Source organism: Hippocampus guttulatus, chromosome 10, assembly GCF_054856545.1.
Source record: "Hippocampus guttulatus isolate MCC_2025c chromosome 10, RoL_Hgut_1.0, whole genome shotgun sequence".
Lineage (NCBI taxonomy): Eukaryota > Metazoa > Chordata > Actinopteri > Syngnathiformes > Syngnathidae > Hippocampus > Hippocampus guttulatus.
The window spans coordinates 2,855,572-2,875,294 of record NC_141270.1 but is presented as its reverse complement, the minus strand read 5'-3'; the positions used below and the strand labels follow the sequence as shown (position 1 = coordinate 2,875,294).

Below are 19,723 nucleotides of genomic sequence, written 5' to 3'. Positions count from 1 at the left end.
ATTTTAACTGTGTTAATGCGAATGTCATAAAACCTGCTAAGGGTGGGTATTTTTGTCCAATTTCCAACTCAAATTGGACCCTTTGGCTCTATCTTGTCCAATTTTGGTCAATTGAAACCCATGAAAACTACATCTGGGTTGAATTGAACCTTTCAGTTTTGTGTTTTTAAGTAGATTACATAATTTCCCAATTTTGGGATGAGGGAGCAATTTCCTTTATTATTTTTCGATTCCAATGAGGCATTTAGTGGCTTATTGCGCTCCAATGGCGAAAATGAATGAAACCATTTCGACAGTCAGCAGTGGAGATTATCTCTGTTGACCATCGAGAAAAATTTAACTTTAATTTTAGAACTGGAAGCTTTCTCTGCTGGCTGTAGAAAGACCGTACTATTATCAAAATGAGAAAAAAAATACGCATTCCAAAAAATGGGACTTAAAGGGTTAAGAATAAAAATGGAGAGTAAAACCTACCAATCTGAGCACACATCTAGTATGTGTCACTGATGCCAACAGAGTGCGCAAGGACAACCTGAACAGTGGCGTCAACATGGATGACTGCGACTGCGGTGCCGGCGGGTCGTCATCTCTGAGCCACAACCGGCCGTCGTCGGTCACCTCCAATAGTCTGAGTGCTTACCAGCAGAGAGCCCCCCGGACCACACAAAGCCACCGACACCATAGCTCAGGTAGAATAACAACAAATGAGAGGGGACTTAGTGTAGCACCATGGACAAACAAAAGTTGGAATATTGTGACATGCTTCTAGTCTGTCAGTCCATGAATTACATAATTACATAATATATTGACCGTAATAAATTGTAAATATCTATTTGCTTTTTGTTATAGTTCAACATAGAACTATGAAATGTATAGCTAGCATTACCTTTGAAGAGTTCAGCTTTTGTTCTTTCAACCTCCGGTGTTTTTTTATTTTTCTGTTCATGAAGGAAATGCTTCCTAAATAAGATTTCTATGAATGTTTGTTCTTGGTGAATTCCTGTTGCGTGCAGCCCGGAGGGAGTATCGCAGCAGGTCGGTGCAGCCTCAGACCCAGCGGCCGCCGGTCAACAGCCAATCGGGACCCATCGTAGACTCGGCCTCCAACCATGGCTTGGTCCAGCGTTTGTCCAACAGCCAGCTGTCCTTCAACACTTCCATAGCGTCCATCTTCTCCCAGGTCAACACGAGGACAACACTGATAACTCGTGGTTAGCTTGTAATTTTCGGCTAACGAAGCGCTTGGTTCCTCAGGTCCCTCGTCTCTCGGGAACCGGCGGGAACAGCTCGCAGCTCCAGGCGGCGCCGAATCAGCAGCGTTCCAGCCAAGTACGGGTTGGCTACATGTTGTCACCGTGTCTCATGCGCAGTGTCAACGCTGACTTTTCATGTCACGTGACATGAAGATGACATCATTAGCATTTCCATGGACTCTGCGCCACACTGTTGTTGTGCCCATTTCTCCTTAGGTGTCGTCGTCGTCGTCTACCCTGAGTCTGCTGTTCGGCAAGCGCAGTTTCTCCAGCGGCCTGGTGATCTCAGGGCTGTCGGCCGCCGAGGGTGGCAACACCACCGACACGCAGTCATCGTCCAGTGTCAACATTGCCATGGGACCCTCACACCGGTCGGCCAGCAGGGCCACACAGGTACAACATTTATCTTGATTTTTTTTTTTTTTTGGAGTGGGGGGTAGTTTATAGGTATACAGTAAACCTCCCAATTTTTGGTTCAGCAAAAGTAGTGCTTTGCTGCCATCGTGTGGCATCTCAGTGCCAAGGATGTATGTTGAGGTGAGTTGAGGAATTTCCTTTTGACAATAGTGAAGCTTTGCTGCCACCTTGTGGCAGCTTGGGGCCCAGGAACTACGTTGATGTGATTTGAGGAATTTCATTGAGAAAAGTGGTGCTTTGCCATCACCTTGGTGGTTGTTTTTATCCATTTGTTTTTTTTACAACTTATTTTTTAATTATCATAATAAAAAAGCTAATTTTGTCCATTTCCATATAGTGCACCTTACAAAATCCTTAATTGTCTGTAAACATCCAAACAGTAGCCTACTACTCCAAATATATATTCAATATGATGAATTTAACTTTGTTTTGGGCATTTTGAGTTCGAGTAGCCTCATGCTACATAACTTAAATCTAAACTCATGAGCTTCGAGACTTACCATTGTCTATTCGTCAAGCAATAATTCCCCGTCTCTTGCGCTTTCATCAGTGGACGTCCGAGCCGTACGAGAACATCGACGAGAGCGTTCGCAACACCACCATCCGGCAGTCACGTGACCAGAGCGTCAGCCAAGGACTGGACAAGACCTTCTCGGGGGACGGCCCCTCAACGGCTCCTGATGTGACGGATCAAAAGACTGCGTGAGAACGCACAAGTTCAAAGTTCACACTTAGGAGAGGACTGTACGACTGATACATGTCTGTGAAGAGAGCGACCGAAATACTGCCTCCACGTCACTCAGCATGTGCTCTCACCTTGTTCTCTGAATGTATCGTCGACACCATCATGGATACTGTCAACGAGATAAAAGCAAATGTGTTTTTAACTGGAGTCTTTCTGTGGTCTTTACATACACGCAGGGCGCTGCAGATTCGTAAAATGTCTCAAATTTGGCATCCGGAGTCTTGGTGATGATGCACAATTGACAAAATTCTTTCTTGAGCAATTGTGACTTTTCTTGTGCCCCCCCCCCCCCAAAAACAAAACAAAAAAACTTGGACTATTATGACTGCTTAAAATGACAACCTTGAAAAAAATGTTACATTATATGTCTTATTGAGATACAGTAATATTTTTATTCTCATAGTATGACAACTAAATTCCTCTATATTGGAAGAATTCTGATTTTTCAAAAAACACTTGTTTTTTTTAACTTTGTAATATTGCGACTATATCCGTGTAACTTTACAAATTTTACCTTGACAAAAGGTACTATTTGTTCTTGGAAAATACTTTGGTCTTTTGTACGTGCATTTTCCCAAATCTCAATTTCAAAACAATCATTTGAAAATCTAAATGCTCATTAAAAAAATTATTGAGACTGCACAAAATGAAAAAAATCATAAGATTCCAGGTCTCTAAAATGATTTCCTAAAAAAAAAAGACTATTCTCATAACAGTATGACTTTTTCTTGTTTTAACATTTTTTTTCTCCCAAGGGACTTTACTTGGATTTTTTCCAACATTATGACTTTTTCATTTTAGTCATCTTTAGGTTTTTTTTTGTATGATCTTATCCCCCAACACACACATACATTTTATTTGCATGTTTTTTTTTCTTTTTGAAAAATGTGTCTACCGGTACTTTTAGTTTTTTTGTCATATTTTCCTCAGCATATTTTTAATGGACTCATTCATTTTTCTTAGTCCCTTTAAAAATTGCTTTTCATTCGCAATTTGAACAAAGACAGAAAATGTGACCTCACGTTGCTTTTCTCATTAACATGAGAATTGGTTTGTTTGATTTTATTTGCCGAAACGCAAAGATCCTCTTGAGGTGCTCAACAAATTAACTGACAAAATATTGAAATTGATGCTTTTCTTTCGACGGTGGCAAATAAATAATGCATAGGAAAATAAGGAGCTCACCCCAAAAAATAAATCATATACTGTACTTCATGCTCGTGCGACATAACACATAATTTCCCAGCCCAACCCCAAGAAAGGCACGATGACATTTGTGGAAAAAAAATCTACTAAGTATTTATTGTAAGTTATTACACTTTCTAGCAGCACTATGCAAAATGACAAGATATTCAAGGGCAGTCACAAAAGATTGGCCTTTTGTCGTAACGCAAAGATGGTGTGGTTTTTTTTTCGTGTAAACAAAGACAAGACCAAGTGCCGCCGATCCCAATGGACCACAGCTTTCAACACAGCAGGCGAGACTCAACGAGAGGTCTTTCGCACCTTTTCAGAGAAATGAGAAAGAAGCCCCGCTCTTCAGAGAAATGAACAATCGCAGAAGAATAATGGTGAACATTCTCTCTTTTTTTTTTTTTTTGCGGGCGACAAAAGTTACAATTTCAGTTGTGACATAATAGCTCTTATTTGTCCGCAATCAACGACCATTGGACGTTATCATCGCCTTTTTACAAAAACTTCTTCTGCGTTGGGTATTACTTGATATAGTTTTACGAAGACAAACACTTTTGAAATGAAACAAACACTTGACCGTGCTTATAGTCCAACCGCATGGCAATGACAAATGTTTGGCACATAGTTTTCACTTTTTAAAAATGTGTCGGAATTTACCAATAATTAAAAAACAAAAAAAACAAAACAATACATTGTGAAATGGACACGGAGATGCAAAAGTACAGTTTTGTTACATCCGATTTGAACCGTCATGCAAAGACTTGCCGAAAGCAACACCATTAATGATCAAAAAGTTGGTCACAATGTACACCTTTTGCCAACGTTTTCTTGAGGTACGCATTTACGCAGCGATATGTGACGGCTGGGTCCGCGACAACGCTGGGGACGCGTCGGATGCTACACTTAAGGGCTTCCCGCATTTCACGGCACTTTGGACACCAAGTGCTCCGGATCGCTCGGATTCCTTATAGAACTTGTTTTCTGAGCGACATTGTGAAAGAAGTCATTATTGCCGTCGTCGGGACTAGATTCAAAAATTCATTTTGTTGGCGTTTGTCTGACTCTGGTTGAGACGTCATAAGCCAGAAGTTCTTTAATGTCCATTGTTAAGGAATTCGACCAGAAATCGGTGTCAATGGTAAGGAGTCAATGTCAGTCCAACGTCGTTCGAGTTCAAATTGTTTTCTGTACGAAATCGTTGACCAAGTTGTCGTCCGTTCACCGTGAAAGAAGTCGTGAATTGTTTTGGGTCCAAAATTGTTGAAGAAGTCGTCGACAAAAGTTCTATGAAGTCGACAACCGGTTGCTGTTCTTCAGATGTCTTTCAAGAAATCGTTTTACATTGAAAGGGGTTGTTGTCGTCCGCTGTCGTTATTTGTCCGACATTGCCGATGTCTGTTGCACTTTGTAAAATAATCTATCAATAGGAAATGGTTTTGTATCCTAAATCGTGAAAAATAAGTCAATCGGAAGGAATTGTTTTGGGGTTATTTTGTACAGCATTGTCAAAGAAGTCGTCGTCAGTCCGCCATCGTTATTGGTCGGACACTGATACTGTTGGTCTGACTTTATTGTCAGTGTTTGTCCGATTTTCTTATAATCGTCACCAGAAAGATTTTTCTGGGTCAGACATTTTTTTTTTTTTTTTTTTTTAAAAGATGCTGGCGTCAACAGAAGTCGGTGTGGGTCAGATGTCGTCGAGTCGTTTTCTGTCGTCCGTCATCGATTAAGAGGTTGTTGTCGCACTGACGTCGCTGTTGGTCCGACGTTATTGTCCCGTTTGACTTCGTTCAAGAAGTTTTAGGTGAAAATGTTATCCAAAAGTGGGTTTGTCGTTCCGATGATATTGTCGGTCCTACGCCGCTCAAGAATTTTGAAATTGTTGCCTTCCTCTCGCAACCAGACGACAAACTCATACGAGCGGATCAACATCCGACTTTCGTACAAAGAGGCTCATTGTTTTCATGTAACACTCAAGAATCGGGTATGCTTCGGTGAGAAAAATACAAACCCCTCAAAAGAGTTTTTTTTTTAATTGTCTGCATACTGCAGTACTTGAATACATACTCATACAGTATCGTTTGTAGCAAATAACTGAATTATTTCATTTATTTAGCAAAAAGCATGCTCAATAGAAAAAATAATAATCTCTCCCCATCAGCTAAATGTTTAAATTCCCAATTTCCGCCTGCGCTTTTTTCCATCATCTCTTGACCTTGAGGCTTAGGCATCGAAATCAATAAAGAGAAAAGTGATCGCCTAAAATCCGTTTGTCGCACACCAGCCAAGCGAGGACGTCAAAACTGTAACGCTTTTCCCGCGAATGGTGGTATTGCCCGTCACCGAGAGTGGAAGCCAGAGCACGAGAAATAAAAGTGACGGAATCGGAGGATGTCTTGGGAAAAACAAAAATGAGATACTGTATACCGATGTCGAGGAATCGAATTTCGCGCAAATTGACAGAGACGGAGAGATCTCAATAAAGCCCCAAATCGTACCTCATCGCAAATATTTTTAAAAAGTGGCTCAAACTAGCTATGTGAACGATTTTCGTCGGCGACCCATTTTAGGGATTTGAGTAAAAATGGAAAAAAAATACAAATAAGCCCACTTCCGATGGGTGCGCTTCCAACTGCATCAACACAGTGATCGTTGGCGAGGATGCGGCTACAAAAACGAGACGTTTGAGGGTCGGATATCGAAGATGACATGCTATTGTTTTAGGTGAAAAAGAAAACGCATCTTTTCACAGACAAAAAAAAAAAACAAAATCAAAAATTCACAGGAAGTTGAATGTCACCAGACTGTTGTGAGCACGTTTCAGCCCTTCAAACCTGGATGTAAAAACGACTGGACAGAGACGGGCTCGTGACAATGACTCCAAATTTGCTGTTTTGTTTTGACAAATAAAACATCCTCCGTTCGTAAATCGTACATAAGGCCAGCCACTGTTCTTCGCGAGACGCCAGCACGCTGCCACATCATGTCAGACAACATTTATTTGTTTCTGTATCGTCACGAAGGCATATACTATTTTCTCTGTGTATTACTTGAATAAGCAAACATTTTTTTGCTGAGTGAGATTGAAAGGACTTCAGCAAAGGGCAATGTAAACCGTGGTCCATCTTTTAAACGGGTGCGGGCGGAACCTCGCCCTTTTCCCAGCAACACATTTGCATAGGCAAAAATGGGATTAGCCCTTAGACAGTGGTTTCCTGAATTATTATATAGATGCAAAAAAAATAAAATAAAAATCTAGTTCAAAATCAAAACAAAGACAGGAAAAAAAAAGCAAAATCAACAACAACAAAATGTCGAGGCTAAACTCTCTTGAATACACTCCTGCCCCCACACGTTGCCGCTCGGATACATTTTTGTCTGTGCACATTTTATAGTTTACAGTGTTAGGCTTCAAGTAGATCTACCCAAAAAAAAAAAAAAAAAAAAAAAAAAAAAAAAAGACAACAAAAAACCCCTGACAACTAGATGTGAAATAAGTTAACCACATGAGAGGTAGTGAAAAGCCTACAGGGTTGTTGTTTGTTTTCATCCAAGGAGATGATAATAATAAGAAGAAGAAAAAGAATAAGAATGATGATCATAATAAATGTGTCAATAAGGCCAAAGCTTCGCAACCCCCCCCCCCCTCCTTCCTGTCAGGACACTTTAGTTCTTAAAATGGGGGGGGGGGGGGGGGGGGGAGTGGAAATGGCAGAGCACCGCCACCGTCGCATGACTTCACGTGTTCATTGCTTGTAAAATCCACATTTATTCAACACAAAACAATCGCCTTGACTGTGTAAGAGTCACAATAAATTAAAGTTTGGGGGTAGGGGTGGGGGGTGGTTAGGCAAAAAGGAGACCGGGCGGGAAAACGCTGGATGCGCAGTGCTCCCAGTACATCTCTCCACAGCATAGAACCTTCCTGCTCGTCTCCCAAATGTTTTGAACACGACGCCACCAAGCGCATAAACTCGCTGTCTCTTTAGAAATGTAAACTTGATTTTCATTGCACCATGACTATTTATTTATTTGTATTTATTTATTTATATGCTTAGTGGTGAAACATTCTCGCGTTAACTTGCATTTCAAAGTCTCGGCAAAAAAAAATGTTTTCCTAAAAATGGATATCTATCTATCTGTCAATATATATATATATATATATATATATATATATATATATTTTTATTGTGATTCAACTGGGCGCTTGCATGCACAGCGAATGCCACTAATGTGGCCGCCTGCATGTACGGACAGGAGATAAATAATATGTTCTAGTTCTTTAGACAAACTCTTATAGGCCAGACCTTTGTCTTCACTGAACCTAGATTCAAAACAAAACAAAAACTTTTTTTTTCCTCTCAAAAAACAATATTTCGATTGACCCCGCTCGATTGATAACATTCGCCGACTACGCTTGAATATACAGCGGAACCTCCGACGAGGAACTCAATTCGCTCAAAGCTATTTTCCAAATCACATAATTTATTCCATACCGAAAAGAACTTTCAGTCTATGATGGAAGGAACCATTGCAAATTCTAACTGTGATAGAAAAGAAGTTACCCGTTGCAAAAGACAACTAAAATAAAGTAAAATGACTCACCCTTTGAAGGCTGACACAGCAGAAAGTTAGCGGCAGATCGATACCATCACCGAGTTTAAAAGGTAGTGCCGGAATTGAAAAAGTCTGTCAAAAAGAAAAAGCTCAAGAAAAAGAAAAACACACTTGGTGTTACCAGATCAAATTTAACATTGTGCATCGTCGAAAAAAATAAAGTGATTAAAAATCACATCTATTGCCATAACAAAACATATACTCTGACTTTTGCGGAATATTATTATTTTTTGTATTTCCAGGAGGGTTGAACTCCAAATAGTTCCAGTTTTGGAGGTTCCACTGCAACTCATCAAATAAACCGATTTTTAGTCGCGATGGACATAATCCGTGCACTGATCATGAGGGTGGTGCAGACTTGGAAAATCGTGTCCGGCAGAGGAGATTTATATTCCCTCGCAACTACTTTGCCGTCTAAAGGAAGTGAACAATAAAGTCGTGACGTCAATTACAACCACTCAGAACTTTGCTCAATACAACAGTCATGGAAGCAGGCGTTCAGAACGTTCACAGAGCGATTCTCCTGTCCCATGACTAATATTTTAAAAAGTTACTCAATTAGCTTGAAAGTGGATCACGGAAATTTCGTGCCCATCTCTAATTTGGAGACATTTCAGCAATTTAAAATCCAGCCGAGCAAGGTAGAGACACAAAGGCTAACAAGGTTAACTACAGTACAATATACCCAATTTTCAAATTATAATTTTTTTTTTTACTAGCTTGCTCTCAAATGGCTCTCCACCAAAACTTGGCACGCCCAACGTCTGGTAGTTCGATACACAGACGGCAACGTCGACTCCTCCCACGAGTCCTCAACGACAAGTGTCACAGCTTTCGCTAACACTTTAGGACCTGATAGCTATATTGTCATCTATCTGGACATCAATATAATTGATGTTAATTCGACAAGAAAAAAAAAAAAAAGGAGGAGAGCATAATACTTCAGTCATGCACTTTCTACTGCATATCAACAGGCCGGGCGGGGAGAAAAAAAATTAGTTACCGGGACATTTGGCAAGACCCCGCCCCTCCATTTTGTCCTCTAAATTCTTTAAAGCGACACATTATCATGCGTTCAAAGTCAGAATTTTTTTTAAAATTATTATTACTAGTATTACCTTTTTTTTCTTTTTTTTTTGGAAAAGTAGACCAAAGAGAGAGTGTACAGTATAGCGCAAAGGCATGCTAATCTAGCAAGCGGCTCTAGCGCCCGAGGGGAAGTGTTAGCATTGTCGCTAACGAAAACTTTGCTGGCTAGTGGCTAGAACGAGTTCTGTCCTCCTCAGCGCTGTTGACATCATATTTGGCACCGGCTACACCTCACAGAAAAAAGGCCAGGGGGTTTGTTATCCCAACCGCGTCAGTGCCTCAATGTAGAAGACGACTACCGCTGTGTTATTATAATGATTTATTTTTTTTGACCTGTGCTTGTCAGGTTAGGAGGATACGAATGGGAAGCAGGAGGGAGGGTCGGGATTAACTGTGGTTGCTTTCTAAGGGGGCACGGCGGTGTTGGAGGACCTACAGGAGAGCCACTCGCTGCCTTTTTTTCTTTCGTCCCGTCAAAACACATGTGAAGGCATTGTTGAGTTACATGTAGCTGCCCAACCACAAGTCTAGCCCTTACTTCTCACATGTTAAGAAGGAAAGTGCTCGAATGGAGGGATGGAAACATGGACGGTTGCTGCTTCTTCAATGTGAATGCCTCCCCTCTCCAAAAAAATGAAAAATAAATGCTTGTTTTCCCTTGCCGGAAAGCCTATTCTGAAAGAAAAATCTTTTAAAAATAAAGAAAAACAAACAAACAAAAAAAAGTTGCAGTCGTCGGCGTAAGACGGCCTTCATCTCATTAGCTCAGAATGATATGGGGAGAAAAATGGGGTTAGAAATGAAAAGTGAGGTGTCATTATTACAGTACAGGAATCATTGGCCTGTCCATTCTCTCTCTCTCACGTTCTCGCTCTTACTTCCTGGTCCTGAGGAGTCCACGGTCTAACGTGACCATCAAGACATCTGGACTCGCGAAAACAATCAGCGGCCGGCGAAGGCGGCCTCGTCAAATTTGACCTAAAAGCAACCAGCAAAGTCACGTCACTGGCTAGAAATTGCTTGAAAAATATAAATAAGAACAATAACCAGCTTGGATGTCATTCAGTCTTTTTGCAATCAAGAAAGAGTTTGTTTTTCCAAACCGGACGTCTGGCACCATAGTTGACGTAGTCATCTCGATGGAGGGCATCGAGGGTGAGGTGGGGTGCGGGACTTTAGGTGTCGAGGCAGGTGCGCCTCCTGTTGGCGAGGAGGTCTCTGTAAACGGTGGAGTTGAGAAAGCGGGGGAAGGAGTCTCGGTGCATCAGCGTGTAGATTTGGAGCCGCGCCTCCTCGTACATCAGGCTGCTGGGCTCGGCCAGGCTCTGGTTGATGCCCTCGCGTACCCGCGAGTCCAGACTCACCTGCCACGGATGAGAATAAGAAAATGGCTGACATGGTGGTCGGGAAACTTTTCTTGACAGGATTAAGCTTCGTAAACATTTAATATAGTGACCCTCAGTCTCTTACGAGTACCACTAGTGGTATGTGGGCTCCCTCTAGTGGTACGTGACAGTATCACTGTCTGAGTTGCAGTTATGACGTCCATAAAATTGAAAAAATATATATATACAGTATATATTGTGACTATCGTTCCAACATTTTCAGAATATGAAGTGGGCATGAGCAGACGTGTCCATTTTGGTGACACTTGGTGTAGTTTTAGGTGAAGTTTATGTTTTCTCGCTCAGCGCGCATGAGGCGGAAACGGCTGAGGTCATCTCTAAAATCCAAGTGGAGATGCGTCTTTAAATTTTGGTGAGGATTGATCATGTTTTTTCAAATCTATCTAAATAATGGCAATACGAGATGAGAGCAGATGGCATTTTGTAGTAAAATATAACAGGAATGACTCCATGTTATAGCATGTGCTATGTCATAGTGATCATGTGGCTGCTCAAAAATAGCCCTGCGCTGGGTATGCCATTAACTTTATTACCGGCTTTTTTTCAGGTAATCGGATGCCTTTTTGAAATTTGCACTATTATTGTTTGTATCCACCGCCTAGTCCGGGGGTCGGCAACACGCGGCTCCAGAGCTGCATGCGGCTCTTTAGCACCATCTAGTGGCTCCCTGGAGCTTTTATTTATTTGCGGCTCCAGACACATTTGGGGTTTTTTTTTGTCCGATATGGCTCTTTCAACATTTTGGGTTGCCGACCCCTGGCCTAGTCGAATAACGAACAATTCATTTTCGGTGGTTGTGTTGATTTACGGTCGGCTTTCAAACAAATGGCCTCCCTTTGACAAAGAGGAACCAGAGTCCAAACCTCTTTCGGCGACAGTATGGACACGTAGTCTTCGTATATGATCCTGGCTTTCTCGTCCACCACCGAGGGGTCCGTCTCCTTCTTCAGCTCATCACAGGCCAACCAGAATAGGAGGTTGTCCTCGCTGTACTCTGACCTCAAGAACTCCCGGAAGATCTCCCGACCCTCCAGCGAGCGCAGCATCATCTCGAAGCTCCGAGACCACAAGAGCACCTCGTCGAGACTGGGGTGTCTGCAGTGGCGGTGGGAAACGCTAGAGATCAAGACAAAGCGGTCGTCACGACGCAAAGCCAAGGGCGACGGGGTTGAGGACTTACTGTTCTTCTGCAGCTTCTATACTGTCCATCTTGGTGCAGGTCTGGCGTTCGCTTCTCTCCATCCGGTCTTCATTCCTGCACATCGGGCAACAGGCAGGCTTTCCTCACAGCCGTGTCCCGGGCGGGGTGAGCGAGACTACTGCAGTCAAACGGTACACTTTGCTTCTTTGGATTAAAAATTCATTCACAATCTACTCGTAAAGACTCTTTGGATCAAAATGAAAAGAAATAGTCACCTGATGACAATGACACTGTTCTGACAAAAATAACAGTGCAATGTTCAAATCACCAAGTCGAATTAAATATTTTTCATATCGCGCTTTTTATACATTTAAAATGCAATCCGAAGTGCTGTACAGCGTTAAAAACAATCAATGTTTTTATTTTTGAGAACATGGTGAAATTCAAGTTTAGTAAAATTCTGCATTTTTTCTTCTTACATAAGCATTAGACTTGTTTTCTCATTGTGTAAAGATTTCTCTCATAACGTCACCTTTTTTCCCTCTGAATATTCCATTTTTTAAAAAAAAATTTACTTTCGATGTGGCTCTCATACGTAAGCTCAGCATGTAAGCTGCGCTTACGACCTTCAACTTTCTTTCGCAGTATGCGAAGGACAAGGAAGTAAATGTGTTGTTGCACATACTGTGTAGTTCTGCAAATGCACAGAGACAAGTCAGTCTGTTAGCTTGTGATCAAGGCAAAAACAAAGCTTGCATTATTCGCTGCCTACTGTTAATGCTAGCGTACAATGCTAGCATTCAGACTCCAAATTTCATGGACGTTTAATAAATAAAAAAGACAAAGAGCCTCCTGGCTTATCTGCGCATTTAAGAGAGCATCGCATGGCACATTTTACATTTCATCCTAGTAGATTTTCTTTTTTTGGTGTCATCGTGACAAACTTTTCGTGTGATATGAATGGGGAGAGGCAGGCTGTGTTTCAACTCTTTTGGCAGAAAAGATAAATGGTGGTGTCCGGTGCCTTATTATTATTATTTTTTTGTTGTTGTTCGCAATCTTTGAAAGGAACTGCAAATACTGCCCCAAATTTACCTACAACATAAAAAAAACAAAAAAAAAAACAACAACAACATTGCCGTCATGTCATTCTTGGTTTGTATCATGCAGCTATTAATCAAGCTGGGAAAGAAGTGTGTGATCCTCAAGTGAGCAAGACAATCTATAATAAACATTGCCAGACATCCAGTGAACAATGGCCTCCTGTCAACGCGCTAAACACACATGCGAGCTTCCTTCTGTCCGCCGCGACTCCCGTCACACTCGCCTTGGTCCATAATGCAACAGACACTGCGCCGTCTATTTTTGTCCCACCATGGAGGATCTCTGCTTCCTCTTGCTGGGCTCTTGTCAAAGTCCCCATTGTGCTGCCTCTAATAGGGTAAGCGGGCCGCAGCCCCCCCACCCCCGGGCGCCCTCACAATACGCCTAAATATACAGGCTGTTCCTCACAGCTGTTTTGCATGTGACGAGAGGATGGAAATAGAAGGGGATTGTATGATCGTGGGTGAGGACCAGGTTAGAGGGGATGAGCGAGATGGGGAAGATTGCTAGACCGGAGGTGGGGGGTGGGGGAATTAACCACCAGCATAGGAAAAAAAGAAAATAACAAAAATAGATCGGCATAGAAATCATTGAAACGCTGGCTTGTTTGGGAAACTCCTTCCAGGTCTGACAAGCTGCCAGCCTGCCACTTCTTCAGATGGAGTGCTGCGACACAGGCGACGCATTCACCATTCACTGGCCCACAACAAACATTCATTCACCGTCTTTCTAAGGCCGAGCGTGCGGCCCGAGCGAGGCGACTGCAGGAGCGGGATGCCGTTTGTTGGCATTGATTGCTTGCTGGCTTGCGGGGGGGGGGGGCAACGAGGCGGGTCTTCCGTGCCACTGGGGCTCGATTTCAATTGATTTTCACCCCACATGAGGCTGTTTGGAGATCCAGCGGAACCGAAATAGTTGAACAATATGGGGTTCAAGAGAACAGCACAGTGCAGTAGTGGTTAGCGTGTGTGCCCTAACAGTTCTGAGGTTGGTTTGAAATCACTGCTCCGCACGCCGTGCTCATCCCGGCTAAAGATTCACCATTTTCTGGAATATAATAATAAGATAAGAATATCTTATCTTATAATAAGAATAAGAACAAGAAGATAATGAGCAACAGTCCACTGCAACGTGCAGTATGCAGTAAACCCAATTATTATTAGAGTAGTTTATTTAAAAAAATAAACGCTTCTAAAATTTCATTTTGAGGGGGGGGGGTCTGAACGGATTAAAAGGAAAGTTGACACGATTGCGTGAATGAAACTTTTAAGTTAAAGCACCAATGGTTATTAAAATCCCATTGATAAAAATATTTACATTCTTAATCAATTATTTATCCCCTCCAATTCTCACTCACCACTCTTCCCACACCAACCCCCCCCCCCCCCCCCCCCCGCCCGCGCTCCCTCCATTTCATTGACTCAAAGCAACATCACTACAAAACCATTCTCCCTTTGATTCATTTAAACACTCCTTCCAACATTCGCGACGGTCCTTTAGGTCAAGTCTCGCTATTGTCCGCACTTAAGCCTTCAACTATCTGTCCAATCATGTCCTCACTAACAGGCGCCAGATTCAAAGGAAGACCCCATCTGCATGCTTAAAATAGTTGCTCGCCTATCTCGCAAGGGGTGAGTTCATTTCAACCCAGAGGTGCTTTAGAATGCATTTGCTGTGGGGGGGGGGAAGGGAGGGTGTGGGGTGTGTAACAACGCTCATGTGTCTGTGGTCAGTGCGGATGGAGAAGCAGAGGACCTACCAGAGACACTTGCAGCAGCCGCACCAGCAGAGACAGCAGGTGTTGGGTCGGGGCTGTCCGGGGACCTGTGGTGGGGCCTCGATGTGCGCCGCCTGCCTTTTTCTCATCTCCACTCCACTCACACTCCGGGGCTTTGGCGCACACAGAACACACAAATCACCCGTTACTGCAAATATGATCCATTTTTTTTCCCCCCATCAAAATTGCACATTGTAAATTACCCAGAGCCATTTGAATTAAACTTACTACGCAAAACATTGCCGCTACGGTTAGTAAAGGGTTAATGCTGAAAACAGTTGAAGCCGCTCACAGATTTGTGCGCTTGACATTATTTCCCATCTGGGGGTCGAGCAATTTCACGTTCAAGGATGATTTGGGTGCACGCCGTGTTCCACCTTGTAGATGCCGTGGAGCTCTGTCACGGTCGCTTGGGGGTTTCCCCTCACATTTCGCACGCTCGGAAGGTGGACGCGAGCGAGGCTTTGGGTTACAACTGTGGGGGCGGGAGGGGCGAGGGAAGTGGACGACGGGGGCAGGCGGTCGAGAGAGCCACTTGAACATCACACTGCCGTCTTTTCTTTACGGGCCGGATTGCGGTGAGCACTGCGGGCTAATCTAAATGAAATGCCTCTCTCAAAGAAGTCATTTAAAGTGCCTCAGACAATAACGCACAGCGCGGCCTTGTAATTTGATTTCTTAAGCGCCAGGAGAGCAAGGCGGCCAGCTGGCGGGCTTCGCCGCAAGTTAAACAGACCAGGGAAAGCCTCCTCGCGCTGCCGAGCAAACGGTGCTCTGGCAGCTCCGGGTTCAGGTTGTTACATCACAACCCCTGTCATCAATCTCAGCGAAGGAGGTGAATTCCTGCTGAATTTAATCAAAGTTGCAGGTCATCATAAAACAAAACGCGTCCACCTGCCGACATTAAACCCGTCATTAACGCCCCGGATGTGAAGATGAGCAGCAGAGACCCTCTGTCCCTCTCTACCTGGTCTGCATATGGACATACAACGGATGGGGGGAAACTAAGGCGACGGGGCTGTCTGATATGCAAATGACGTCGCCTGACCATTGGGAAAGCGCATCAGTTATTCAGCAACCAGGCAACGAGCCCGCGTACAAGAAAAAATAAATAAAACGGTCCTGCTGGATGCTAATGACGGCGGGCCGCGGCTTTGTTGAGAAGGTGGAGAGGCGGGGTCGCATTGACAGCACTTGCAAATCCCGGACCGAAAACACAAACGTGGCAGCGGGAGCATGAAAGTCACACTTGTGGAAGGTTTCCAGTGATTCAAAAAGTGCCGCATGAAAATCACTCGGGGCTCAAAGAGACACTCGGACAGATATTGCAAGTTCGATTCGACGGGTTTGACACAATGACCCCGGCCACTTTGTGTCTACAAATACGGACTTCACAATCCCAAATAAATTTGGTTTGATGGCACATCTTACCATGAATTAGTGAGTATTTGAAAGCAGGTCAGACAGAGTAGCCATGGCGTGAGGTAATCGGTTGCCGGACAATAGCGAGGCCGCTCAGCAGAGCGTCTGAGATTGGCTAATGGACTGCCTTGGTATCTGGTGGGAGGCTCAGGGCAAGGCGAGGTGGTCCTTTTTTACCAACAGCAGCAGCGGTGAGTGGTTTCACCATCCCTGACCCGAGACAGTCACCGAAATGCCCCTTCAGTTCACGACCGCTCCTTTGGTTATCTCCTGCCGGCTAGCCCTCCAATCTCAGCGAATGGGTCGTTTGCGGACTTGAAAGTACAGCATCTGAGGGAGACAGGGAAAAAAAACAAAAAAAACCCCACATGCGTTAAATCGTTTTTGACAACCAATACTGGCTTATCGGGCAATGCAATCAAGAGCATAATTGAGAGACTTGTAACGAGTTTGAGGTCATTGTGTTGCGCAACCAACGTGGTACCTTTGTCGTGGTTGCTTGTTTGTTCAAAAACTCCTGAACAGATTTACGCAAAAAGTATGTTTTTCATGGGTTTCTTTCGGTGAAGTGATTTTGCCCCTGCGCTAATGCTAACATCTTAGATTAGTTCCAAAGAAAGTCTGGCGCCGTCGTGCCAAGCAGAAAATCTGAATGAAATGGTAACACACTACGGATCAAAAAGAGGAAGCAAATGCTTCAAGTGAGCATCGCTGGAACACTCGCTAACCGGACACTAACTTACGCCAAAAATAGCAGACGGTTGTCGGATATTACTGAAGCTGTTGCATCTTGTTTGGCCAAGGGCATGATGACAGTTCAGACTGCAGGAAATCAGGGCTTTAAATACTTCATTAAAAAGAAAAAAAAATATCCAAGGTTAGGCTTTACACCTGGGGTGGCCAACCAGTCAGAGACTAAGAGACTTTTTTTTTTAATGTGTTACTGCAAAGAGCCACATCACACAAATGGGCACACATAAGCATCATCACATCCCTTCCTCGCCCCAATTCCTCCTCCGACCCCTCACGGTCGACTTGGGACCAGTCCGCTGGCTCCCGGTCGATTGCGATCGACGTATTGGGCACCCCTGCCTTGACATCAGAGGTAATTTGCTGACTAGCTTAGCACTTAGCGCCATTGTTTGCACATGGGCGGTGATTCAGTTGTCATCTGACTGGTTGCCCAGTATGTCAATCAAGTAGCGGGATTGTTGACAGGCTGACATAGTCAGTTCTGAGGCGTTTTCGACGCTTGTCATGTGAAAGCCTGGGAGCCGCATTGAACCGGCCAAAGAGCCGCATGCGGCTCGCGAGCCGCGGGTTGGACACCCGTGCTTTACACGATCAGGATTTTGGAGCCTATCGGCAAGTTTAAAAAATAAAAAGTATCCAATCTACTTCAACAACTTCTTTATTCACCGTAGAGTTGACCGCTGCAGCTCAGAGTGATTGGGACCCGCCCGGCTAACAAATCGCCCAAATTCCCCATTTAATTGACGCGCATTGAAACACATTGGGAAGAAATAATAACATTTAAACCCTATAAATTTTCCCCCAAACTCTTGATATACATTCAGTGAACTGAAAATCGTGACGATAAAGGCTCTGTCGACCACTCTTCCTCGGTGCGGCGATTTCACATTTGGATGGCAACAGCCGAATAATTGTGACAGAAAATTATCCCTGCCTAACGTTAACCACTTTGGTCGAGCTCCAGCAAAACAAATTACACAGCGTGAATGAAGCATTGTTGACGCTACCCCTCTGGCAAGTTTATCAGGGTAGTTTATTGTCACTCTATGCATTTTCTGCTATTCACGAGGTCTCTTTTTTTTTCAGACCAAATAGGAACTTCCTGTCAAAGCAGAAGTCCACGGTTAACAGCGTTAAAAACAACAGTGAGTGTTTGGCATACCTGAATGATAGTTTTGAGAACACTTGTTACATCACACATAGCTAAGCCTCGTATTCTTACACCAATGTGTGAACTTGATCATCGCACACCATTACGTCACCCCGAAACGTGTTGGTAATTGGAATGGGTGAGTACCGATACCTGGGATCCGTATCGTGCCCATCGCAGCCTTATTCTAAGGCATCAGTTACTCAGAAGGGCTTCCAATATCAGCCACCAATAATTAAGTCAAAAAACAAAATTTGACATCGCAGTTGTAGGTGCAATACTGTGGCAATGTGGTACATTGGCGAATCATCATCTGCGTCAGAAAGAAAGGTCTTTGCTCACAATTGTTGGCGAGTACTCAAAGAGTGAAATGGACGAGTAAAGCACATGACTGATTTTGATGCCCTTACTGCTCTTCCGTTTTCTTTTTTACAATGTTCTATTGGCACTATTTAAGTTTTCGGAGCAAGTGACACCGTTTGAAGCGTCGCGGTAATTTTGCCGCAAAGATTGGGAGATGGGCTGGGACTTTCGGCTTGTGAAGAAAAACTTAAAAGTTGTACTGTCTTTACTTGAATTTGAATATATTCTGGGACAGATTTTCTATTGGCGATGTCACACAAAAACGTCCAGAAAAATATTTTTGTCTATACAAAATACACAATTTCTCTGTCGTTCGATTTTCAGACTTCTTGGTGCGTTGTACTCAGGTTGAATGACCATTCCTAACATACTCAGCGGTTTGATATACAGTCATCTTCAGTCAAAAAAAATTTGTCACGTTGCTAATTTGAGAGAGCTTCTTTTTGGTGCATTCTTGTGGCAGTACAGTATACAGTATATAACCCCCAAGCAAATTGGAGAAGGCAATAAGTAAGTGGAACCAGGAAGAATGATTAGAACCTGAACCAGGGAACTCTGGCGACACAACGCGCAGGGGGTGCTCTCATCTGGTCACCCAAGGAGCTGAAAAATGGAGGTCGTTTGTACGAAAAAAAGTATCTAGGGTGGAAATGTTGCATGTGCCTCAAGCCCCCCAGCCCCCATTTACCCCTTCTCACGTGAACCTGCTCTCATCGAGGAACTTCCATTAACTATTATTACGATTAGCTCCACTGGCTAGCAGCTGCCGCGAACCCACCCGAGCACAGCCGTCACCCGAGCTCGAACGCAGTCAGGGTAGTTCATGACGGACCCGATTCGAGCGACAGCGCCATCATTGTCGCTCGCTCGCCGCTATCTTCGGGAGGAGGCGGAGGGAGCTGAACGGGCGACCTAGCTGCCATGCTAGCCGCCGAGCTAGCTTCACCGCCTCCTCCTTCGCCGCTGCAGCCAGTGTGTACGTGTGTGCGCGCGTGTATGTGTGTGTGTGTGTGCCCCCGGATTCCGAGCGCGCCCGAATAAGCGTCGTCTTACCGCTTTGTGTCGGACTGTCAGTGTCCCAGGGTGGTGGGTGCCCACGCGACGATGTCCCGACCTCTCTCGAAGGGCATCGTTAATGGCGAATTGGTCGCAGAACGTCCATCGGCGCCGTTTTTCCGTCCATCCGCCCCACTTCAGCATCGAACGCCGCCGAGCCCCTGGATGCACCGCGCATGCGCGCTGCTCTCCGGCTCTGCAGCCCATCATCTTGAGGGCTCGTCTGAGAAGTTCCA

The 19,723-nt window shown here is 44.0% G+C and overlaps 2 protein-coding genes and 1 long non-coding RNA gene across 8 annotated transcripts in view; 1 reads left to right on the top strand and 2 right to left on the bottom strand.

The window, feature by feature from the left end:
* Positions 1 to 2,319, bottom strand: part of LOC147198900 (uncharacterized) — a 7,164-nt gene extending 4,845 nt beyond the window's left edge. The window contains exon 1 of the long non-coding RNA XR_015101984.1: positions 2,171 to 2,319. This is a non-coding gene — a long non-coding RNA (uncharacterized LOC147198900). The remainder of the gene's footprint in view (positions 1 to 2,170) is intronic.
* pcnx2 (pecanex 2) overlaps positions 1 to 2,557 on the top strand; it is an 18,241-nt gene extending 15,684 nt beyond the window's left edge. For both annotated transcript variants that reach the window (XM_086121519.1, XM_086121517.1), the window contains exons 36-40: positions 517 to 689; positions 1,014 to 1,180; positions 1,255 to 1,329; positions 1,470 to 1,646; positions 2,221 to 2,557. In XM_086121519.1, the coding sequence (XP_085977645.1) occupies positions 517 to 689; positions 1,014 to 1,180; positions 1,255 to 1,329; positions 1,470 to 1,646; positions 2,221 to 2,376 (748 nt within the window). In that variant the 3' untranslated portion in view covers positions 2,377 to 2,557. The remainder of the gene's footprint in view (positions 1 to 516; positions 690 to 1,013; positions 1,181 to 1,254; positions 1,330 to 1,469; positions 1,647 to 2,220) is intronic.
* On the bottom strand, positions 2,486 to 19,723 carry rgs17 (regulator of G protein signaling 17). Of its 5 annotated transcripts, XR_015101982.1 has the most exons (8): positions 19,485 to 19,723; positions 16,175 to 16,495; positions 14,726 to 14,856; positions 11,902 to 11,976; positions 11,585 to 11,816; positions 10,433 to 10,679; positions 10,194 to 10,293; positions 2,486 to 2,524 (listed from the first exon to the last, which is right to left on the bottom strand). XR_015101982.1 is itself a non-coding variant. In XM_086121520.1 (6 exons), the coding sequence occupies exons 2-6, from the start codon at positions 16,175 to 16,177 to the stop codon at positions 10,491 to 10,493; spliced, it is 630 nt and encodes a 209-aa protein (XP_085977646.1). In that variant the 5' UTR covers positions 16,178 to 16,495; positions 19,485 to 19,723; the 3' UTR covers positions 3,689 to 10,490. The 5 variants fall into 5 exon arrangements, 2 of the variants coding, with proteins under 2 accessions (XP_085977646.1, XP_085977647.1); XR_015101980.1 differs by having other exon boundaries at positions 10,194 to 10,679; XR_015101981.1 differs by lacking the exon at positions 2,486 to 2,524 and having other exon boundaries at positions 3,689 to 10,293.

Coding starts and splice junctions, on each gene's coding strand:
- rgs17 (XM_086121520.1), bottom strand. Junction 11,817..11,901: donor ATAGAAGCTGCAGAAGAACA/GTAAGTCCTCAA, acceptor CCGCCACTGCAG/ACACCCCAGTCTCGACGAGG. Junction 10,680..11,584: donor CCATACTGTCGCCGAAAGAG/GTTTGGACTCTG, acceptor CATCCGTGGCAG/GTGAGTCTGGACTCGCGGGT.